Genomic DNA, 25,278 nt, shown 5'->3' on the forward strand with positions numbered 1-25,278 from the left:
ACCCTAACACTCACCCTAACACTAACCCTAACACTAACCCTAACATACCCTAACACTAACCCTAACACTAACCCTAACACTAACCCTAACATACCCTAACACTAACCCTAACATACCCTAACACTAACCCTAACATACCCTAACATACCCTAACACTAACCCTAACATACCCTAACATACACTAACCCTAACACTAACCCTAACATACCCTAACACTCACCCTAACACTAACCCTAACACTCACCCTAACACTAACCCTAACATACCCTAACCCTAACCCTAACATACCCTAACATACCCTAACCCTAACCCTAACATACCCTAACACTAACCCTAACACTAACCCTAACATACCCTAACACTAACCCTAACACTCACCCTAACACTAACATACCCTAACACTAACCCTAACACTAACCCTAACACTAACCCTAACATACCCTAACACTCACCCTAACACTCACCCTAACACTAACCCTAACATACCCTAACATACCCTAACATACCCTAACACTAACCCTAACACTAACCCTAACACTAACCCTAACACTCACCCTAACATACCCTAACACTCACCCTAACACTAACCCTAACACTAACCCTAACATACCCTAACATACCCTAACCCTAACCCTAACACTAACCCTAACACTAACCCTAACATACCCTAACACTAACCCTAACATACCCTAACACTAACCCTAACATACCCTAACACTAACCCTAACACTAACCCTAACACTAACCCTAACATACCCTAACACTAACCCTAACATACCCTAACACTAACCCTAACATACCCTAACACTAACCCTAACATACCCTAACACTAACCCTAACACTAACCCTAACACTCACCCTAACACTAACCCTAACACTCACCCTAACACTAACCCTAACATACCCTAACACTAACCCTAACATACCCTAACATACCCTAACACTAACCCTAACACTAACCCTAACACTCACCCTAACACTAACCCTAACACTAACCCTAACATACCCTAACACTAACCCTAACATACCCTAACACTAACCCTAACACTAACCCTAACACTAACCCTAACACTAACCCTAACACTCACCCTAACACTAACCCTAACACTCACCCTAACACTAACCCTAACATACCCTAACACTAACCCTAACATACCCTAACACTAACCCTAACATACCCTAACACTAACCCTAACACTAACCCTAACATACCCTAACACTCACCCTAACATACCCTAACACTAACCCTAACATACCCTAACACTAACCCTAACATACCCTAACACTAACCCTAACATACCCTAACACTAACCCTAACATACCCTAACACTCACCCTAACACTAACCCTAACACTAACCCTAACATACCCTAACACTAACCCTAACATACCCTAACATACCCTAACACTAACCCTAACACTAACCCTAACATACCCTAACATACCCTAACACTAACCCTAACACTCACCCTAACATACCCTAACATACCCTAACACTAACCCTAACACTAACCCTAACATACCCTAACATACCCTAACACTAACCCTAACATACCCTAACACTAACCCTAACATACCCTAACACTAACCCTAACATACCCTAACACTAACCCTAACATACCCTAACACTAACCCTAACATACCCTAACACTCACCCTAACACTAACCCTGATATACCCTAACATACCCTAACACTAACCCTAACATACCCTAACATACCCTAACATACCCTAACACTAACCCTAACACTAACCCTAACACTCACCCTAACACTAACCCTGATATACCCTAACATACCCTAACCCTAACATACCCTAACATACCCTAACACTAACCCTGATATACCCTAACATACCCTAACATACCCTAACACTAACCCTAACATACCCTAACACTAACCCTAACACTAACCCTAACATACCCTAACACTAACCCTAACACTCACCCTAACATACCCTAACTCAGGCCAGGGGTAGGCAACTTTATTAAGCCACTGGATGATTTTTGTCGGAGTGGATGGTCGGGCGGACGGAACATAATTATAATGATTTGTTTTATTTTAAAATAACAATATTTTCATACCTTGATTACATTGAGAAAAAATCACATCTCTTTTTGTTATTCGTGGGAATTTACTAAATTATACTCCATTTGGGGACCCCCCAAAAAATAGAGTCGCCCATCTCTGCCCCGACGCTAACATTTAGCCAAAGACCTGTTAGACTATGAAAAGGTACGACCCCTCTCTGTCGCGTCCCACCTGCTCCACCTGGCCAACATCTGGTGAAATTGCAGAGTGCGAAATTCAAAAATACCAAATTCAAATATTTAACATTCTTGAAAATATATGTGTTGTACATCAAAATAAAGCTTAACTTCTTGTTAATCCAGCCACTGTGTCAGATTTCAAAAAGGCTTTATGGTGAAAGCAGACCATGCGATTATCTGAGGACAGCTCCCAGCATACAAACACATGAAAATCATATTTCAACCAGGCAGGTGCGCCACAAAAGTCAGAAATAGCGATACAATTAATGCCTTACCTTTGTAGATCTTCTTCTGTTGGCACTCCAAAATGTCCCAGAAACATCACAAATGGTCCTTTTGTTCGATAATGTCCTTCTTTATGTCCCAAAAATGTCCATTTATTTGGCGCGTTTGATTCAGAAATACACCGGTTTCAACTTGCCCAACATGCCTACAAAGTATCTAATAAGTTACCTGTAAACTTGGTCCAAACATTTCAAACAACGATCCTAATCCAACCTCAGGTACCCTAAAACGTCAATAATTGATCAAATTTAAGACGGAATAAACTGTTTCCAATACCGGATAAAAACAACGTGAAGCGCGCTCCAGTTCAAAACATTACAGTCCACCTGGAGTGACACTTACAATGAATAGCACTACTTCTTCATTTCTCAAAAGAAAAACATTGAACAATTTCTAAAGACTAGTAGAAGAAGGAAAGGAAGCGCTACTAAGGTACACAATAGTATATTTTGGTAGAAGAAGAATAGAAGATAGAAGAGAAGAAGATAGAAGTAACAGAAAGTGCTCTTTGGTTAAAGGGGTGAATTGGTCATCAAAAAGAAAGGAGGACCAAGGCACTCTTCATATAATTAATTTAAATGCCTTTATTTGTATGACATGTTCAATAGATACAAAGTTTTTCAAATCCAACGCGTTTCTAAAGACTGTTGACATCTAGTGGAAGCCATAGGAACTGCAACCAGGTTCCTAATAAAAAGGGTATCCCATAGAAAACAATTGGAAAATTCTATGACCTAAAAAAAGAAATCCCCTGGATGGTTTGTCCTCGGGGTTTTGCCTGACATATCAGTTCTGTTATACTCACATACATTATTTAGAAAACTTTAGAGTGTTTTCTATCCAAATCTACCAATTATATGAATATCCTAGCTTCTGGGCCTGAGTAACAGGCAGTTTACTTTGGGCACGCTTTTCATCCGGAGGTGAAAATACTGTCCCCTACCCAAGAAAGGTCAAACGACCACCCCTCATCACTGTCAAACGCTCCCTAAAACACTTCTGCGAGCAGGCCTTTCTAATCGACCTGGCCGGGGTATCCTGGAATGACATTGACCTCATCTCGTCAATAGAGGATGCCTGGTTATTCTTTAAAAGTGCCTTCCTCACCATCTTAAATAAGCATGCTCCATTAATAAAAAAAAAAAACTAGGAATAGATATAGCCCTTGGTTCACTCCAGACATGACTGCCCTTGACCAGCACAAAAACATCCTGTGGCGTACTGCATTAGCATCGAATAGCCCCCGTGATATGCAACTTTTCAGGGAAGTTAGGAACAAATATACACAGGCAGTTAGGAAAGCTAAGGCTATCTTTTTCAAACAGAAATTTGCATCCTGTAGCACAAACTCAAAAAAGTTCTGGGACACTGTAAAGTCCATGGAGAATAAGAGCACCTCCTCCCAGCTGCCCACTGCACTGAGGCTAGGAAACACTCTAACCAACGATAAATCCACTATAATTGAGAATTTCAATAAGCATTTCTCTACAGCTGGTCATGCTTTCCACCTGGCTACCCCTACCCCGGTCAACTGCCCGGCACCCTCCACAACAACCCGCCAAAGCCCCCACATTTCTCCTTCACCCAAATCCAGATAGCTGATGTTCTGAAAGAGCTGCAAAATCTGGACCCCTACAAATCATCTGGGCTAGACAATCTGGACCCTCTCAAAAATGATCTGCCGAAATTGTTGCAACCCCTATCACTAGCCTGTTCAACCTCTCTTTCGTATCGTCTGAGATTCCCAAAGATTGGGATCACTACTCTGGACGGCTCTGACTTAGAATGCGTGGACAACTACAAATACCTAGGTGTCTGGTTAGAATGTAAACTCTCCTTCCAGACTCACATTAAGCATCTCCAATCCAAAATGAAATCTAGAATCGGCTTCCTATATCGCAACAAAGCATCCTTCACTCATGCTGCCAAACATACCCTCGTAAAACTGACCATCCTACCGATCCTCGACTTTGGCGATGTCATCTATAAAATAGCCTCCAACACTCTACTCAACAAATTGGATTCAGTCTATCACAGTGCCATCCGTTTTGTCACCAAAGCCCCATACACTACCCACCACTGCGACCTGTACGCTCTCGTTGGTTGGCCCTCGCTTCATACTCATCGCCAAACCCACTGGCTACAGGTTATCTACAAGTCTCTGCTAGGTAAAGCCCCGCCTTATCTCAGCTCACTGGTCACCATAGCAGCACCCACCCGTAGCACGCGCTCCAGCAGGTATATCTCACTGGTCACCCCCAAAGCCAATTCCTCCTTTGGTCGCCTTACCTTCCAGTTCTCTGCTGCCAATGACTGGAACGAACTGCAAAAATCACTGAAGCTGGAGACTCATATCTCCCTCACTAGCTTTAAGCACCAGCTGTCAGAGCAGCTCACAGATCACTGCACCTGTACATAGCCCATCTGAAAACGGCCCATCCATCTACCTCATCCCCATACTGTTATTTATTTATTTATGTTGCTCCTTTGCACCCCAGTATCTCTACTTGTACATTCATATTCTGCACATCTACCATTCCAGTGTTAAATTGCTATATTGTAATTACTTTGCCACTATGGCCTATTTATTCTCTGAACTCCCTTATCTTACCTCATTTGCACTCACTGTATATATACTTTTTTGTTTTCTTTAGTTCAACATACAGTATTATTGACTGTATGTTTTGTTTATTCCATGTGTTGTTGTATGTGTCGAATTGCTATGCTTTATCTTGGTCAGGTCACAGTTGCAAATGAGAACTTGTTCTCAACTAGCCTACCTGGTTAAATAAAAGGTGAAATAAAACAAATGATTAGAAAACTTCCTGTATGAAAAGCACAGTGTGATCATTACAATCCCCTTCCCAGGTGCGTCTGCGTCTGTCCGGTGTACACAACGGTTGGAGTGGTGCTCTGCGGTTCGGTTTCACCAGTCTGGACCCTAGCGAGCTCAACTCCTCCAACATCCCCAAGTACGCCTGTCCGGACCTGGTGACGCGACCGGGCTCCTGGGCCAAAGCCCTGCCTGAACGCCTGGCGGTCCACAACAACGTCTTGTCCTTCTGGGCCGACAGACACGGCCGTGTGTTCTACAGCATCAACGAAGAGGAACCCATCCTCTTCCACTGTGGTCTGAGTATAGGATGTCCGCTCTGGGCCATCATAGACATCTATGGTCTCACCCAGGAGGTTACACTGCTAGGTCAGTCTCTGCCTTGTTAATGTTGTAAATGTAGCTGGAAACGGCTGATTTTTAATATGGAATATCTACGTAGGTGTACAGAGGCCCAAGCAGCACGATATTACACTGCAGCTGTAGAACAACCAGCCTAGGAGTCAGAGAGAAAGGCAGTTAATGGTGGATTTACTTTTAAAGGAACAGGTCAACTCAGCTGTGAATGGTTGGCCTTTTAAAGGAACAGGTCAACTCAGCTGTGAATGGTTGGCCTTTTAAAGGAACAGGTCAACTCAGCTGTGAATGGTTGGCCTTTTAGGGAACAGCTTAACTCAGCTGTGAATGGTTGGCCTTTTAGGGGAACAGGTCAACTCAGCTGTGAATGGTTGGCCTTTTAAGGATCGTTCCATCAGGAGGACAGTTGTTAATTATGCAGCGCCTTGTGTCACGATCACAGATTTTAGAGAAACAACAAATTTCGGTACATATACAGTTGAAGTGGGAAGTTTACATACACTTAGGTTGAAGTCATTAAAACTTGTTTTTCAACCACTCCACACATTTCTTGTTAACAAACTATAGTTTTGGCAAGTCAGTTAGGACATCTACTTTGTGCATGAAACAAGTAATTTTTCCAACAACTGTTTACAGACAGATTAATTCACTTATAATTCACTGTATCACAATTCCAGTGGGTCAGAAGTTTACATACACTAAGTTGACTGCCTTTAAACAGCTTGGAAAATACCAGACAATTATGTCATGGCTCTAGAAGCTTCTGATAGGCAAATTGACATAATTTCAGTCAATTGGAGGTGTTCCTGTGGATGTATTTCAAGGCCTACCTTCAAACTCTGTGCCACTTTGCTTGACATCATGGGAAAATCAGCCAAGACCTCTGGTTCATCCTTGGGAGCAGTTTCCAAACACCTGAAAGTACCACGTTCATCTTCACCACTGTGTTGGTGTGTGTGGACCATGATAGATCCTTAGTGATGTGGACACCAGAGGAACTTGAAGATTCTCGATCCGCTCCACTACAGTTCCATCGATGTGGATGGGGACGTGCTCGCCCCTCCGTTTCCTCTAGTCCACGATCAGCTCATTTCGTCTCGCTGACGTTGAGGGAGAGGTTGTTGTCCTGGCACCACACTGCCAGGTCTCTGACCGTCTCCTTATAGGCCGTCTCATCGTTGTCTGTGATCAGTCCAACCAGTGTTGTGTCGTCAGATGATGAGTTGGAGTCGTGCAGCCACACAGTCGTGGGTGTACAGGGAAAACAGGAGAGGATTAAGCCTATAGCCCTGAGTGGCCCCCGTGTTGAGGGTCAGTGTGGCGGATGTGTTGTTTCCGCTTGGTGGGGGGCCCGTCAAGAAGTCCAGTATCTAGTTACAGAGGGAGGTGTTCAGTCCCATGGTCCTGAGCTTGGTGATGAGCTTGGAGGGCCCTGTGATGTTGATAACATACAGAGAGAGATAAGACAACCAGTGGCTCTGTCTCTCTGTCTCTCTGTCTCTCTCTGTCTCTCTTTCTCTCTGTCTCTGTCTCTCTCTGTCTCTGTCTCTCTCTCTCTCCCTCTCTCCTCTCCTCTCTCTCTTCTCCCCTCTCTCTCCTCCCCCTCTCTCTCCCTCTCTCTCTCTCCTCCCCCTCTCTCTCCCTCTCTCTCTCCTCCTCTCCCTCTCTCCTCCCCTCTCTCCTCCCCTCTCTCTCCTCCCCTCTCTCTCCTCCCCTCTCTCTCCTCCCCTCTCTCCCCTCTCTCCCCTCTCTCTCCCTCCTCCCCCTCTCTCTCCCTCCTCCCCCTCTCTCCTCCCCTCTCCCTCCTCCCCCTCTCCCTCTATCTCTCCCTCTCTCCTCCCCTCTCTCTCCTCCCCTCTCTCTCCTCCCCCTCTCTCTCCCTCCTCCCCCTTTCTCTCCCTCCTCCCCCTCTCTCTCCCTCTCTCCTCCCCTCTCTCTCTCTCTCTCTCTCTCTCTCTCTCTCTCTCTCTCTCTCTGTGTTAATCATTGGTCTGACCATGTTTGGTAAAGGCTGCTGGTGCTGGAAGCAGTAAGAGCAGTCTACTCAGTGAGGCGCCTCAGCTCTCTGCTCCAGCAACAGGCCTGGGTTCAAATAGGATTTGAGATCTTTCAAACCGTTTTAGCGTTTGCTCTAGTCTGACTAAAGTACCATATGTGCTGGGTTTTCATTCTTGAGACAATTCTATTGGTAACATTGCAACAGGCAAACTCAATCTAGTCCAGACACAGTATTTTAAATGATTTCAAATAGTATTTAAACCCTGATTTCTCTAGTATCACTGGAAACAGTCATCACCCTCACACAGTCACCTTCAGCCAAGACACAGTGGTCACCCTCACACAGTCACCTTCAGCCAAGACACAGTGATCACCCTCACACAGTCACCTTCAGCCAAGACACAGTGATCAGCCTCACACAGTCACCTTCAGCCAAGACACAGTGATCACCCTCACACAGTCACCTTCAGCCAAGACACAGTGATCACCCTCACACAGTCACCTTCAGCCAAGACACAGTGATCACCCTCACACAGTCACCTTCAGCCAAGACACAGTGATCAGCCTCACACAGTCACCTTCAGCCAAGACACAGTGATCACCCTCACACAGTCACCTTCAGCCAAGACACAGTGATCAGCCTCACACAGTCACCTTCAGCCAAGACACAGTGATCACCCTCACACAGTCACCTTCAGCCAAGACACAGTGATCACCCTCACACAGTCACCTTCAGCCAAAACACAGTCATCACCCTCACACAGTCACCTTCAGCCAAGACACAGTGATCACCCTCACACAGTCACCTTCAGCCAAGACAGAAAAGCTGTTAGTACCATAGTTGTTGTATAAACTGATCATGTCTGGGACAGTTTGTTATATAAACTGATAATGTAGCGGACAGTTTGTTATATAAACTGATCATGTCTGGGACAGTTTGTTATATAAACTGATAATGTAGCGGACAGTTTGTTATATAAACTGATAATGTAGGGGACAGTTTGTTATATAAACTGATCATGTCTGGGACAGTTTGTTATATAAACTGATAATGTAGAGGACAGTTTGTTATATAAACTGATAATGTAGTGGACAGTTTGTTATATAAACTGATAATGTAGTGGACAGTTTGTTATATAAACTGATAATGTAGGGGACCGTTTGTTATATAAACCGATAATGTCTAGGACAGTTTGTTATATAAACTGATAATGTCTGGGGCAGCTTGTTATATAAACTGATAATGTCTGGGACAGTTTGTTATATAAACTGATAATGTAGAGGACAGTTTGTTATATAAACTGATCATGTAGTGGACAGTTTGTTTTATAAACTGAAAATGTAGGGGACCGTTTGTTATATAAACTGATAATATAGGGGACAGTTTGTTATATAAACTGATCGTGTCTGGGACAGTTTGTTATATAAACTGATAATGTCTGGGACAGTTTGTTATATAAACTGATCATGTCTGGGACAGTTTGTTATATAAACTGATAATGTAGCGGACAGTTTGTTATGTAAACCGATAATGTGTGGGACAGTTTGTTATATAAACTGATCATGTCTGGTAAAGTTTGTTATATAAACTGATAATCGGGACTGCCGGGCGTGGTGGCTCCTTGCTGTCCCCAGTCCGCCTGGCCTTGCTGCTGTTCCGGTTTCAGCTGTTCTGCCTGCGGTTATGGAACCGCCACCTGTCCCAGACCTGTTGTTTTTCAACTCTTAATGATCAGCTATGAAAAGCCAACTGAAAATTATTCATGATTATTATTTGACCATGCTTGTCACTTATGAACATTTTTGAACATCTTGGCATAGTTCTGTTATAATCTCCACCCGGCACAGCCAGAAGAGGACTGGCCACCCCTCATAGCCTGGTTCCTCTCTAGGTTTCTTCCTAGGTTTTGGCCTTTCTAGGGAGTTTTTCCTAGCCACCGTGCTTCTTCACCTGCATTCTAGCTGTTTGGGCTTTTAAGCTGGGTTCCTGTACAGCACTTCGAGATATTAGCTGATGTACGAAGGGCTATATAAAATAAACTTGATTGATTGATAATGTCTGGGACAGTTTGTTATATACACTGATAATGTAGCGGACAGTTTGTTATATAAACCGATAATGTAGGGGACAGTTTGTTCTATAAACTGATCATGTCTGGGACAGTTTGCTATATAAACTGATCATTTCTGGGACAGTTTGCTATGTAAACTGATAATGTATGGGAGAGTTTGTTATATAAACTGATAATGTCTGGGACAGTTTGTTATATAAACCGATAATATCTAGGACAGTTTGTTAGATAAACTGATAATGTAGGGGACAGTTTGTTATATAAACTGATCATGTCTGGGACAGTTTGTTATATAAACAGATCATGTCTGGGGCAGTTTGTTATATAAACTGATAATGTCTGGAACAGTTTGTTATATAAACTGATAATGTAGAGGACAGTTTGTTACATAAACTGATCATGTAGTGGACAGTTTGTTTTATAAACTGAAAATGTAGGGGACCGTTTGTTATATAAACTGATAATGTAGGGGACCGTTTGTTATATAAACCGATAATGTAGGGGACAGTTTGTTAAATAAACTGATTGTGTCTGGGACAGTTTGTTATATAAACTGATAATGTCTGGGACAGTTTGTTATATAAACTGATCATGTCTGGGACAGTTTGTTATATAAACTGATAATATAGAGGACAGTTTGTTATATAAACTGATCATGTAGTGGACAGTTTGTTTTATAAACTGAAAATGTAGGGGACCGTTTGTTATATAAACTGATAATGTAGAGGACAGTTTGTTATATAAACTGATCATGTAGTGGACAGTTTGTTTTATAAACTGAAAATGTAGGGGACCATTTGTTATATAAACCGATAATGTAGGGGACAGTTTGTTATATAAACTGATAATGTCTGGGACAGTTTGTTATATAAACTGATCATGTCTGGGACAGTTTGTTATATAAACTGATAATGTAGCGGACAGTTTGTTATATAAACCGATAATGTAGGGGACAGTTTGTTATATAAACCGATAATGTCTGGGACAGTTTGTTATATAAACTGATAATGTAGGGGACAGTTTGTTATATAAACTGATAATGTCTGGGACAGTTTGTTATATAAACCGATAATTTCTGGGACAGTTTGTTATATAAACTGATAATGTAGAGGACAGTTTATATAAACCGATAATGTCTGGGACAGTTTGTTATATAAACTGATAATGTAGGGGACAGTTTGTTATATAAACTGATAATGTAGGGGACAGTTTGTTATGTAAACCGATAATGTCTGGGACAGTTTGTTATGTAAACTGATAATGTAGGGGACCGTTTGTATAAACCGATCATGTCTGGGACAGTTTGTTATATAAACTGATAATGTCTGGGACAGTTTGTTATATAAACCGATAATGTAGGGGACAGTTTGTTATATAAACTGATAATGTAGCGGACAGTTTGTTATATAAACCGATCATGTCTGGGACAGTTCAGCCTACTTCCTCACATCAGCAGAGTGCAGATAGGAGCTGAGGGAAATGGTTATTTTAGACTGCGTCGCTTCAATAATTTAAGGCTCATAGCACAAACACATTGGGGTCTGGGGTCTGGGGTCTGGGCTGGGGTCTGGGCTGGGGTCTGGGCTGGGGTCTGGGGTCTGGGCTGGGGTCTGGGCTGGGGTCTGGGGTCTGGGGTCTGGGCTGGGGTCTGGGGTCTGGGGTCTGGGCTGGGGTCTAGGCTGGGGTCTGGGGTCTGGGCTGGGGTCTGGGGTCTGGGGTCTGGGCTGGGGTCTGGGGTCTGGGGTCTGGGGTCTAGGCTGGGGTCTGGGGGCTGGGCTGGGGTCTGGGGTCTGGGGTCTGGGGTCTGGGCTGGGGTCTAGGCTGGGGTCTGGGCTGGGGTCTGGGGTCTGGGCTGGGGTCTGGGGTCTGGGGTCTGGGGTCTGGGGTCTGGGCTGGGGTCTGGGGTCTGGGGTCTGGGGTCTGGGGTCTGGGCTGGGGTCTGGGGTCTGGGGTCTGGGCTGGGGTCTGGGCTGGGGTCTGGGGTCTGGGGTCTGGGGTCTGGGCTGGGGTCTGGGCTGGGGTCTGGGGTCTGGGGTCTGGGGTCTGGGCTGGGGTCTGGGCTGGGGTCTAGGCTGGGGTCTGGGGTCTGGGCTGGGGTCTGGGGTCTGGGCTGGGGTCTAGGCTGGGGTCTGGGGTCTGGGCTGGGGTCTAGGCTGGGGTCTGGGCTGGGGTCTGGGGTCTGGGCTGGGGTCTGGGGTCTGGGGTCTAGGGTCTGGGCTGGGGTCTGGGCTGGGGTCTAGGGTCTGGGGTCTGGGGTCTGGGGTCTGGGGTCTGGGGTCTAGGGTCTGGGCTGGGGTCTGGGCTGGGGTCTGGGCTGGGGTCTGGGGTCTGGGGTCTGGGCTGGGGTCTGGGGTCTGGGCTGGGGTCTGGGGTCTGGGCTGGGGTCTAGGGTCTGGGCTGGGGTCTGGGGTCTGGGCTCTGGGCTGGGGTCTGGGCTGGGGTCTGGGGTCTGGGCTGGGGTCTGGGGTCTGGGCTGGGGTCTAGGCTGGGGTCTGGGGTCTGGGCTGGGGTCTAGGGTCTGGGCTGGGGTCTGGGGTCTGGGCTCTGGGCTGGGGTCTAGGCTGGGGTCTGGGGTCTGGGAGGGGGTCTGGAGTCTGGGATGGGGTCTGGGGTCTGGGGTCTGGTCTGGGCTTGGGTCTGGGGTCTGGGCTGGGGTCTGGGGTCTGGGCTGGGGTCTAGGCTGGGGTCTGGGGTCTGGGCTGGGGTCTAGGGTCTGGGCTGGGGTCTGGGGTCTGGGCTCTGGGCTGGGGTCTAGGCTGGGGTCTGGGGTCTGGGAGGGGGTCTGGAGTCTGGGATGGGGTCTGGGGTCTGGGGTCTGGTCTGGGCTTGGGTCTGGGGTCTGGGCTGGGGTCTGGGGTCTGGGCTGGGGTCTAGGCTGGGGTCTGGGGTCTCGGCTGGGGTCTGGGGTCTAGGGTCTGGGATGTGGTCTGGGGTCTGGGCTGGGGTCTGGGGTCTGGGCTGGGGTCTGGGGTCTGGGCTGGGGTCTAGGCTGGGGTCTGGGCTGGGGTCTGGGGTCTAGGGTCTGGGATGGGGTCTGGGGTCTGGGCTGGGGTCTAGGCTGGGGTCTGGGGTCTGGGCTGGGGTCTGGGCTGGGGTCTGGGGTGGGGTCTGGGGTCTGGGCTGGGCTGGGGTCTGGGGTCTGGGCTGGGGTCTGGGCTGGGCTGGGGTCTGGGGTCTGGGATGGGGTCTGGGATGGGGTCTGGGCTGGAGTCTGGGGTCTGGGCTGGGGTCTGGGCTGGGCTGGGGGCTGGGGGCTGGGCTGGGGTCTGGGGTCTGGGGTCTGGGCTGGGGTCTAGGCTGGGAGCTGGGGTCTGGGCTGGGGTCTGGGGTCTGGGCTGGGGTCTGGGCTCTGGGATGGGGTCTGGGGTCTGGGCTGGGGTCTGGGTTCTGGGCTGGGGTCTGTAGGCTGGGGTCTGGGGTCTGGGCTGGGGTCTGGGGTCTGGGCTGGGGTCTGGGGTCTGGGCTCTGGGCTGGGGTCTAGGCTGGGGTCTGGGCTGGGGTCTAGGGTCTGGGCTCTGGGGTCTGTGCTGGGGTTTAGGCTGAGGTCTAGGCTGGGGTCTGGGCTGGGGTCTGGGCTGGGGTCTGGGCTGGGTTCTGGGTTTGAGGCTACATAAGGAATAGTTCTCAGAACATACCAGACCATCTCCCTCACTGCTATTTTCCCTCTAAAGTATGTTTGCATAGGAGTTCCTTAGTTTAGAGTAACATAAAGCCATCTCTATGGGCTTGTTATCTTCCGTCCAAAAATACTAAACATTTGACTTGACTATCGTTATTCTGCTTTGCTCCAGAAGGAACAATGTTGCTAGTGAATGAGCAGTCTCTTTAATAGGACCTACTGCTCACCTACCTTATCTTGTTCTCCCTCTATCTCTCTCTCTCTCTCTCTCTCTCCATCTCTCCTCTCCTGTGCTCTCCTGCCCCTCTCTTTCCCTCCCTCTCCCTCTCTCTGTCCCTCTCTCTGTCCCTCTCTCTTCTCTCCCGTGCTCTCCTGCCCCTCTCTCTCCTGCCCCTCTCTTTCCCTCCCTCTCCCTCTCTCCATCTCTATGTCCCTCTCTCTTCTCTCCCGTGCTCTCCTGCTCCCCTCTCTCCTGCTCCTCTCTCTCCTGCCTCTCTCTCTCACTCTTCCTCCTTTCCCTCTCCCCTTGCTCTCTCTCCTGCTCCTGTTCTCTCCTGCCCCTTTCTCTCCTGCCTCTCTCTCTCACTCTTCCTCCTTTCCCTCTCCCCTTGCTCTCTCTCCTCCCAGAGAGCAAGTTTGCAGAGAGTGTCGGGTCCAGTTGTCTGTCTGCGGCCCGTCTCAGTGCCTACCTCCCTCAGAGCAGCCACGACTCCGCAAACTACAATAACAACCAGCTAGAGAACAACCAGGCCACTGTGAAGATGGCGACGTTACAGCTCAACAACCAGGCCACTGCGAAGATGGCGACGTTACAGCTCAACAACCAGGCCACTGTGAAGATGGCGACGTTACAGCTCAATAACCAGGCCACTGTGAAGATGGCGACGTTACAGCTCAATAAACAGGCCACTGTGAAGATGGCGACGTTACAGCTCAACAGCTGCAGCTCAAATTCTGTAAGTTCTTTGTCTATATCTTCTGTCTGTATATTGTGTTAATGGATTAAATATTCTGTCTGTAAATTGTGTTTTTGGACTATATATTATTGTGGCAGCATCATGTCACCAAGTCAAATTCCTGGTGCATGTACAGTATACTACCGTTCAAAAGTTTGGGGTCACTTAGAAATGTCCTTGTTTTTGAAAGAAAAGCACATTTTTTGTCCATTAAAATAAATTCAAATTGATCATAAATACAGTGTAGACATTGTTAATGTTGTAAATGACTATTGTAGCTGGAAACGGCTGATTTTTTATGGAATATCTACATAGGTGTACAGAGGACCATTATCAGCAACCAACACTCCTGTGTTCCAATGGCACGTTGTGTTAGCTAATCCAAGTTGATCATTTTAAAATGCTAACTGATCATTAGAAAACCCTTTTGTAATTATGTTAGCACAGCTGAAAACTGTTGTCCTGATTTAAAGAAGCAATAAAACTGGCCTTCTTTAGACTAGTTGAGTATCTGGAGCATCAGCATTTGTGGGTTCGATTACAGGCTCAAAATGGCCAGAAACAAAGAACTTTCTTCTGAAACTCGTCAGTCTATTCTTGTTCTGAGAAATTAAGGCTATTACATGCGAGAAATTACCAAGAAACTGAAGATCTCGTACAACGCTGTGATCTACTCCCTTCACAGAAAAGCGCAAACTGGCTCTAACCGGAATAGAAAGAGGAGTGGGAGGCCCAACTGTGCACAACTGAGCAAGAGGATGCTGGCCTAGAGTTCCTCTGTCCAGTGCCTGTGTTCTTTTGCCCATCTTAATCTTTTCTTTTTATTGGCCAGTCTGAGATATGGCTTTTTGTTTGTAACACAATGTGCCATTGGAACACAGGAGTGAAGGTTGCTGATAATGTGCCTCTGTACACCTATGTAGATATTTCATATTAAAAATCAGCCGTTTCCAGCTACAATAGTCATTCACAACATTAACAATGTCTACACTGTTGTTCTGATCAATTTGATGTTATTTTATTGGACAAGAAATGTGATTTTCTTTCAAAAACAAGGACATTTCTATGTGACCCCAACCTTTTGAGTGGTAGTGTACATGTACTTGGGGAATAAACGTGTTTGGGATTCTGACACCTTACAGCTCAACAACTACAGCCAGATGATCCCCTGTTGTACCACATCTTCCTCCTCCACAACATCATCATCATCGTCATCCGTCCCATTCTCCGCCCCCCGGTTGGTCCGAGCCGGGCTCCCCTCGCCGCTCGACACCGACCTCCACTTCCATCCAGTCCGTGGCCCGGACGTCATCCTGTCAGCTGACCGCTCTGCAGCGTGTATCCACTTCCTTGAGTCTTCGAGGACTCTGGTGTTCTCAGATCGCCCCCTAAGGGTCAGGGAGACGCTCTACGTCGAGGTCGGTCATCTCGGCCTGCCCTACTTCGGGGCGCTCCTTTTCGGACTGACCTCCTGCGATCCGGGGTCCCTCCATGCTGGGGAACTTCCTGCCGACCCAGAGGTTCTGCTGGACAGGAAGGAATACTGGGTGGTGTACCGCGGCTTCCCCATGCCCTGCTCCGGGGACGTCCTGTCCTTCAGCCTGACACCCAGCGGTGAGGTGCATCATGGGGTCAACGGGGCGTCCAGAGGGAGGCTGCTGTGTGTCGATTCATCACAGAAACTCTGGGCCTTCTTTACCCTGCATGGAGCGGTCAACAGACTCAGGATTCTGGGTAGGTTATTGACATACACTATAAAAAATGAAAATATCACATGTACACAAGTATTCAGACCCTTTACTCAGTACTTTGTTGAAGCACCTTTGGTAGCGATTACAGCCTTGAGTCTTCTTGGGTATGATGTTACAAGCTTGACACACCTGTATTTGGGGAGTTTCTCCCATTCTTCTCTGCAGATCCTCTCAAGCTCTGTCAGGGTGGATGGGGAGTGTCGCTGCACAGCTATTTTCAGGTCTCTCCAGAGATGTTCGATTGAGTTCAAGTCCGGGCTCTGGCTGTGCCACTCAAGGACATTCAGAGACTTGTCCCGAAGCCACTCCTGCGTTGTCTTGGCTTTGTGCTTAGGGTCGTTGTCATGTGCCTTTTACTGAGGAGTGGCTTCCATCTGGCCACTCTACCATAAAGGCCTGATTGGTGGAGTGCTGCAGAGATGGTTGTACTTCTGGAAGGTTCTCCCTTTTCCTCAGAGGAACTCTGGAGCTCTTTCAGAGTGACCATCATTTTCTTGGTCACCTCCTTGACCAAGGCCCTTCTCCCTCGATTGCTCAGTTTGGCCGGGCGGCCAGTTCTAGGAAGAGTCTTGGTGGTTCCAAACTTCTTCAATTTATTAAGAATGATTGAGGGCGCTGTCTTCTTGGGGACCTTCAATCATGTCTCGGAGCTCTATGGACAATTCCTTCGACCTCATGGCTTGGTTTTTGCTGTTACATGCACTGTCAACTGTGGGACCTTATATAGACAGGTGTGTGCCTTTCCAAATCATGTCCAATCAATTGAATTTACCACAGGGGGACTCTAATCAAGTTGTAGAAACATTTCAAGGATCATCAGTGGAAGCAGGATGCACCTGAGCTCAATTTTGAGTCTTCTAGCAAAAGGTCTGAATACTTAAATAAATAAGGAATCTGTTATTTATTTGTTATAAATTTGTTAAAATTTCTTTAAACCTGTTATCACTGTCATTATGGGGTATTGTTTGTAGATTGATGAGGATATTTTTTTTTTTATTTAATCCATTTTAGAATAAGGCTGGAACGTAACAACATTTGGAAAACTGAATTATTACGAAGGCACTGCATACTATATCATATAGATACTGTATATAAATCGAATTCTCATCACAGACACTCTGGGCCTTCTTTACCCTGCGTGGAGACCTCAACAGACTCAGCCCAGCAATGTTTTCAGAATATCATCAGAAAAATCCTATACCCATACTGAATGCTTGTACCATATGTGTTATGTAATGGACAAAGTACTGGTCAGAAAGTGTACCAGTACACAGTAGTCGCACCCTCAGCTTCCTGGATTCCAACAATCCCTTCAGTTCCCGGTTCTCTTTTTCCTTCTTTCCCAGACACAGAGGAATGCTGGTGCGTAGTGATGACGCTCCCATGGTCCTCTTTGTTCCCCTCTGGGTTATTTTAGGATGTGACTTATCTGCCCTCTCCCACCAACTGCTCTCCTTATAAACCCTCTCTGTCTGTCTGTCTGTCTGTCTCTCTCTCTACCCGAGACTCACCCTCTCTCTCTCTCTCTCTCTCTCTCTCTCTCTCTCTCTCTCTCTCTATCCGAGACTCACCCTCTCTCTCTCTCTCTCTACCCGAGACTCACCCTCTCAGTCTCTCTCTCTACCCGAGACTCACCCTCTCAGTCTCTCTCTCTACCCGAGACTCACCCTCTCAGTCTCTCTCTCTACCCGAGACTCACCCTCTCAGTCTCTCTCTCTACCCGAGACTCACCCTCTCTCTCTCTCTACCCGAGACTCACCCTCTCAGTCTCTCTCTCTACCCGAGACTCACCCTCTCTCTCTCTCTACCCGAGACACTCTCTCTCTCTCTCTCTCTCTCTCTCTCTCTCTCTCTCTCTCTCTCTCTCTCTCTCTCTCTCTCTCTCTCTCTCTCTCTCTCTCTCTCTCTCTGATGAATTACATCTCCCTAGAGGCTTTATAACAGTGTACAAATGACTCCAATAAAAATATTTTCCTTTAAAATGTTTGAAATCTAGCTGTCTGATTACATAATGATACACATATCTGATGTAGTGCTATTAGCTACTGTATGACTTGCTGAACAGATTAGTTATGTGATATAATGACTTACTGCTGTAGTTTTATGGCTAACGCTGTTCGCCGTAACAATGTATATCAGTGATGACCACCTCGTAACGCTCATCACCCACGATGCAGTTCACCAGTCTGTCATCGCTCCGTTTGCTGTTCTGTACCATCAGAGATTGCAACACACTGTCTTGTAGCTGTACTGAGATTAGGTCTCTCTTGAAAAAAGAGATGTAACTCTCTATTCTAACCAAACTAGGATATAAAAACCAGTCTATATTTCTTTCCTTCTCTTGAAAAAAAGAGATTTAATAATCTTGCAAAGTCTAAAGTTGTTCAAGTAGAATGTAACATGTGTTTGTGTCACAGAGACAAAGATTTTAAAAAAAAATATGTATATAATGTATGGCCTGAATTCATTCTGATCAGCGGTAGCTCCCCGAGCGGTAGCGGTAGCTCCCCGAGCGGTAGCGGTAGCTCCCCGAGCGGTAGCGGTAGCTCCCCGAGCGGTAGCGGTAGCTCCCCGAGCGGTAGCGGTAGCTCCCCGAGCGGTAGCGGTAGCTCCCCGAGCGGTAGCGGTAGCTCCCCGAGCGGTAGCGGTAGCTCCCCGAGCGGTAGCGGGTAGCTCCCCGAGCGGTAGCGGTAGCTCCCCGAGCGGTAGCGGTAGCTCCCCGAGCGGTAGCGGTAGCTCCCCGAGCGGTAGCGGTAGCTCCCCGAGAGCGGTAGCGGTAGCTCCCCGAGCGGTAGCGGTAGCTCCCCGAGCGGTAGCGCGGTAGCTCCCCGAGCGGTAGCGGTAGCTCCCCGAGCGGTAGCGGTAGCTCCCCGAGCGGTAGCGGTAGCTCCAATCACATTATAGAGTGCTTGACATTTAAAGGTAATTTCCCACTGAGCCAACATATGCAGTGCTTACTATAAACGTGGACTCCACAAACGGGGGGGTGTGACAAAGCGCGACGGGATGTTTACTGCTTGTGTCTCTGTCGCTGTGTTCCAGGCACGCTCCAGTCCAGCCCTTCCTCCCCCTCCTCCCAGAGCAGTAGTAGCAGTAGTAGTCCAGACGACAGTGATTCTGACCTGGCCTTCAGCGTCAACACATCCTCCTCCGAGTCCTCCCTGGGTGAGTTACACGCACGTCACCACACACACATGACTATGAAGGCTCTATGTAGCTGTTATAAACTAACTTTATGAAGGCTCTATGTAGCTGTTATAAACTGACTTTATGAAGGCTCTATAGTATCTGTTATAAACTGACTTTATGAAGGCTCTATGTAGCTGTTATAAACTGACTTTATGAAGGCTCTATGTAGCTGTTATAAACTGACTTTATGAAGGCTCTATGTAGCTGTTATAAACTGACTTTATGAAGGCTCTATAGTATCTGTTATAAACTGACTTTATGAAGGCTCTATGTAGCTGTTATAAACTGACTTTATGAAGGCTCTATGTAGCTGTTATAAACTGACTTTATGAAGGCTCTATGTAGCTGTTATAAACTAACTTTATGAAGGCTCTATGTAGCTGTTATAAACTGACTTTAGGAAGGCTCTATGTAGCTGTTATAAACTGACTTTATGAAGGCTCTATGTAGCTGTTATAAACTGACTTTATGAAGGCTCTATGTAGCTGTTATAAAACTCAACAAGTTGCTGTTCATTTGAAGTAGTTTTAAAAAAATCTTTCCCAGAGCCTCCTCTCATTCTAACACCTCTCCTATCTCCATCTCCTCCTCAGTGACGGCCCCCAGCTCCCCTCTCAGCCCCCCTGTCTCCCCCACGCTGTCTTCCCCACCCTGTCTCCCCCACCCTGTCTCCCCCACCCTGTCTGCCCCAGAGCTGCCCTCTGGTGGTAAGAACGGGGAGTGCACCGTCTGTTTCGACCAGGAAGTGGACACAGTAATCTACACCTGCGGTCACATGTGTCTGTGTAACAACTGTGGGCTAAAGCTGAAGAGGCAGGTCAATGCCTGCTGTCCTATCTGCCGCAGGCCCATTAAAGACGTCATCAAGACATACAGACCATGAGGGGACTGGGACATTACTGCAGCAGGCATTGTCTAGAGCAGAGCGATTCAACTCTGACCCTACGACATCCAGAGTACTGCTGGTTTCCTGTTCTACGTGATAATTCAGCGCACACCTGTTGTCCCAGGTCTAAATCAGTCCTTGATTAGAGGGGAATATTTATTTTTTTAAAGCAGTGGAACTGGCTTTGAGGTCCAGATGTATATTTGAGGGCTATAGAGACAGACTGGACACCATTTCAACAGGCCCATCAAGGTCCTCATTAAGCCGTCCATGAGAGGAGAAACTACTGGGACAGGCAGGCAGGGCTCTGTCTCTAGCCCAGAGACGTCTCTTACCAAACTGGACACTCTACACTACAGCAGGTCCATCAAGGACCTCCCTCATCAAGACACATTGGCCCTGATAGACTGGACACACTGCAGCAGGCAGGCAGGGACCTGAAAGAGGATAGGCAGGCAGACTCTCTCTCTCTCTCTCTCTCTCTCTACCCGAGACTCTCTCTCTCTCTCTCTCTACCCGAGACTCTCTCTCTCTCTCTACCCGAGACTCTCTCTCTCTCTCTCTCTACCCGAGACTCTCTCTCTCTCTACCCGAGACTCTCTCTCTCTTTCTCTCTTTCTCTCTCTCTCAATGTTTTCCTCAGTTTTCTATCAGTCACAGTGGTCAGATAGTCTGCCACCATGTACTGTCTGTTTAGAGCCAAATAGCATTGAAGTTTACTTTGATTTTTTGTGGTGTCTTTCCAATAGGTTATATATTTTTCTTTTTGTTTTGTGATGATTTGGTTGGGCCAGATTTTCTGAGGGCTGTCCCGAGGCTCTATGGGGTTGGTTTGGGTTGGTGAACTGAGCCTCAGAACCAGCTGGCTGAGGGGACTCTTCTCTGGTTTCATCTCTTGACATTGTAGAGCTGTGTGATGGAATGTTTTAGGGTCACTTGTTTTTAGATGGTTGTAAAATTTGATGGCTCTTTTTTCTATTCGAATGAGGAGGGGGTATTGGCCCAATTCTGCCCTACATGCGTTATTTGGAGTTTTTCTTTGTACTTGCAATACAGTCTTGCAAAACTCTGCATGCAATATAGACTCTCTCTCTCTCTCTACCCGAGACTCTCTCTCTCTCTCTACCCGAGACTCTCTCTCTCTCTCTACCCGAGACTCTCTCTCTCTCTCTACCCGAGACTCTCTCTCTCTCTCTCACTACCCGAGACTCTCTCTCTCTCTCTCTACCCGAGACTCTCTCTCTCTCTCTCTACCCGAGACTCTCTCTCTCTCTCTCTACCCGAGACTCTCTCTCTCTCTCTCTACCCGAGACTCTCTCTCTCTCTCTCTCTACCCGAGACTCTCTCTCTCTCTCTACCTGAGACTCTCTCTCTCTCTCTCTCTACCTGAGACTCTCTCTCTCTCTCTACCCGAGACTCTCTCTCTCTCTCTACCCGAGACTCTCTCTCTATCTCTACCTGAGACTCTCTCTCTCTCTCTCTCTACCTGAGACTCTCTCTCTCTCTCTCTACCTGAGACTCTCTCTCTCTCTCTACCTGAGACTCTCTCTCTCTCTCTCTCTACCTGAGACTCTCTCTCTCTCTCTCTACCTGAGACTCTCTCTCTCTCTCTCTCTCTCTCTACCTGAGACTCTCTCTCTCTCTCTACCCGAGACTCTCTCTCTCTCTCTACCTGAGACTCTCTCTCTCTCTCTCTACCCAAGACTCTCTCTCTCTCTCTCTCTACCTGAGACTCTCTCTCTCTCTCTACCTGAGACTCTCTCTCTCTCTCTCTCTACCTGAGACTCTCTCTCTCTCTCTCTCTACCTGAGACTCTCTCTCTCTCTCTACCCGAGACTCTCTCTCTCTCTCTACCCGAGACTCTCTCTCTCTCTCTACCCGAGACTCTCTCTCTCTCTCTACCCGAGACTCTCTCTCTCTCTCTACCCGAGACTCTCTCTCTCTCTCTACCTGAGACTCTCTCTCTCTCTCTACCTGAGACTCTCTCTCTCTCTCTCTCTACCCGAGACTCTCTCTCTCTCTCTCTACCTGAGACTCTCTCTCTCTCTCTCTCTACCTGAGACTCTCTCTCTCTCTCTACCCGAGACTCTCTCTCTCTCTCTCTCTACCCGAGACTCTCTCTCTCTCTCTACCCGAGACTCTCTCTCTCTCTCTACCTGAGACTCTCTCTCTCTCTCTACCTGAGACTCTCTCTCTCTCTCTACCTGAGACTCTCTCTCTCTCTCTACCTGAGACTCTCTCTCTCTCTCTCTACCTGAGACTCTCTCTCTCTCTCTCTCTCTACCTGAGACTCTCTCTCTCTCTCTACCCGAGACTCTCTCTCTCTCTCTACCCGAGACTCTCTCTCTCTCTCTACCCGAGACTCTCTCTCTCTCTCTACCTGAGACTCTCTCTCTCTCTCTCTCTCTACCCGAGACTCTCTCTCTCTCTCTCTACCCGAGACTCTCTCTCTCTCTCTCTACCCGAGACTCTCTCTCTCTCTCTCTCTCTACCTGAGACTCTCTCTCTCTCTCTCTCTACCTGAGACTCTCTCTCTCTCTCTACCCGAGACTCTCTCTCTCTCTCTACCCGAGACTCTCTCTCTCTCTCTACCCGAGACTCTCTCTCTCTCTCTACCTGAGACTCTCTCTCTCTCTCTCTACCCGAGACTCTCTCTCTCTCTCTCTCTACCTGAGACTCTCTCTCTCTCTACCTGAGACTCTCTCTCTCTCTCTCTCTACCTGAGACTCTCTCTCTCTCTCTCTCTACCTGAGACTCTCTCTCTCTCTCTACCCGAGACTCTCTCTCTCTCTCTCTACCCGAGACTCTCTCTCTCTCTCTCTCTACCCGAGACTCTCTCTCTCTCTACCCGAGACTCTCTCTCTCTCTCTCTCTCTACCTGAGACTCTCTCTCTCTCTCTACCTGAGACTCTCTCTACTCAAGTCTCTCTCTCTCTTTCTCTCTGTCTCTGTCTCTGTCTCAATATCTCTCTCTCTCTCTCTCTCTCTCTCTCATAGCTGAGGGTGGCAGGGCTTTCTTCTCCTGTCTGTCTGTCTGTCACAGGGTTTTCTAACTGTGTGGTTTTAACCCTTCACGTGTTGGAAGGACAGCCGAGGGGACTCTTCTGTGAGTCACCACTCTGCCAAATACCTTCTGTCTTTGTGCCTTCGACAATATCTATCAAATGTCTTCATGTCCAAGTTCTAAATATGATGGCAATCCTAAGTGTAAATAAATGTGTTGTGGGATTAATGAAGAAACACATTGGTCACTGCAGACAGTTTATGTAATGTTTCTAAATTATAAAAATATAGAACCTTTTATGTTGGCGAATTGTTCAGGGCTTTTTACTATGAAGAGAAGGATGTTTGAACAAGACATGTAGAATGTTATTTAATGGAACGTGCTGTACAGGTGTCTCCTTATTTAATGGAACGTGCTGTACAGGTGTCTCCTTATTTAATGGAACGTGCTGTACAGATATCTCCTTATTTAATGGAACGTGCTGTACAGATATCTCCTTATCAAATGGAACGTGCTGTACAGATGTCTCCTTATTTAATGGAACGTGCTGTACAGATGTCTCCTTATTAAATGGAACGTGCTGTACAGATGTCTCCTTATTTAATGGAACGTGCTGTACAGATGTCTCCTTATTTAATGGAACGTGCTGTACAGATGTCTCCTTATCAAATGGAACGTGCTGTACAGATGTCTCCTTATTTAATGGAACGTATTGTACAGATGTCTCCTTATCAAATGGAACGTGCTGTACAGATGTCTCCTTATTTAATGGAACGTGCTGTACAGGTGTCTCCTTATTTAATGGAACGTGCTGTACAGATGTCTCCTTATTAAATGGAACGTGCTGTACAGATGTCTCCTTATTTAATGTCTCCTTATCAAATGGAACGTGCTGTACAGATGTCTCCTTATCAAATGGAACGTGCTGTACAGATGTCTCCTTATCAAATGGAACGTGCTGTACAGATGGCTCCTTATTAAATGGAACTTGCTGTACAGATGTCTCCTTATTTAATGGAACGTGCTGTACAGATGTCTCCTTATTTAATGGAACGTGCTGTACAGATGTCTCCTTATCAAATGGAACGTGCTGTACAGATGTCTCCTTATTTAATGGAACGTGCTGTACAGATGTCTCCTTATTTAATGGAACGTGCTGTACAGATATCTTCTTATCAAATGGAACGTGCTGTACAGATGTCTCCTTATTTAATGGAACGTGCTGTACAGATGTCTCCTTATTTAATGGAACGTGCTGTACAGATGTCTCCTTATTTAATGGAACGTGCTGTACAGATATCTCCTTATCAAATGGAACGTGCTGTACAGATGTCTCCTTATTTAATGGAACGTGCTGTACAGATGTCTCCTTATTTAATGGATTGTGCTGTACAGATGTCTCCTTATTTAATGGAACGTGCTGTACAGATGTCTCCTTATCAAATGGAACGTGCTGTACAGATGTCTCCTTATCAAATGGAACGTGCTGTACAGATGTCTCCTTATCAAATGGAACGTGCTGTACAGATGTCTCCTTATCAAATGGAACGTGCTGTACAGATGTCTCCTTATCAAATGGAACGTGCTGTACAGATGTCTCCTTATCAAATGGAACGTGCTGTACAGATGTCTCCTTATCAAATGGAACGTGCTGTACAGATGTCTCCTTATCAAATGGAACGTGCTGTACAGAGTATACAGATGTCTCCTTATTAAATGGAACGTGCTGTACAGATGTCTCCTTATTAAATGGAACGTGCTGTACAGGTGTCTCCTTATTTAATGGAACGTGCTGTACAGATGTCTCCTTATCAAATGGAACGTGCTGTACAGATGTCTCCTTATTAAATGGAACGTGCTGTACAGATGTCTCCTTATTTAATGGAACGTGCTGTACAGATGTCTCCTTATTTAATGGAACGTGCTGTACAGATGTCTCCTTATTTAATGGAACGTGCTGTACAGATGTCTCCTTATTAAATGGAACGTGCTGTACAGATGTCTCCTTATTTAATGGAACGTGCTGTACAGATGTCTCCTTATTAAATGGAACGTGCTGTA

At 46.8% G+C, this 25,278-nt stretch overlaps 1 protein-coding gene across 2 annotated transcripts in view; it reads left to right on the forward strand.

Annotated features, from left to right (window-relative positions):
• The window catches only part of neurl1b (neuralized E3 ubiquitin protein ligase 1B), a 43,418-nt gene extending 19,902 nt beyond the window's left edge, over positions 1-23,516 (forward strand). For both annotated transcript variants that reach the window (XM_055927872.1, XM_055927873.1), the window contains exons 3-7: positions 5,421-5,754; positions 14,059-14,387; positions 15,530-16,121; positions 19,181-19,303; positions 19,921-23,516. In XM_055927872.1, the coding sequence (XP_055783847.1) occupies positions 5,421-5,754; positions 14,059-14,387; positions 15,530-16,121; positions 19,181-19,303; positions 19,921-20,210 (1,668 nt within the window). In that variant the 3' untranslated portion in view covers positions 20,211-23,516. The remainder of the gene's footprint in view (positions 1-5,420; positions 5,755-14,058; positions 14,388-15,529; positions 16,122-19,180; positions 19,304-19,920) is intronic.
• The last annotated feature ends 1,762 nt before the right edge of the window (positions 23,517-25,278 follow it).

Source organism: Salvelinus fontinalis, chromosome 6 (genome assembly GCF_029448725.1).
Source record: "Salvelinus fontinalis isolate EN_2023a chromosome 6, ASM2944872v1, whole genome shotgun sequence".
In the NCBI taxonomy this organism is placed as follows: domain Eukaryota; kingdom Metazoa; phylum Chordata; class Actinopteri; order Salmoniformes; family Salmonidae; genus Salvelinus; species Salvelinus fontinalis.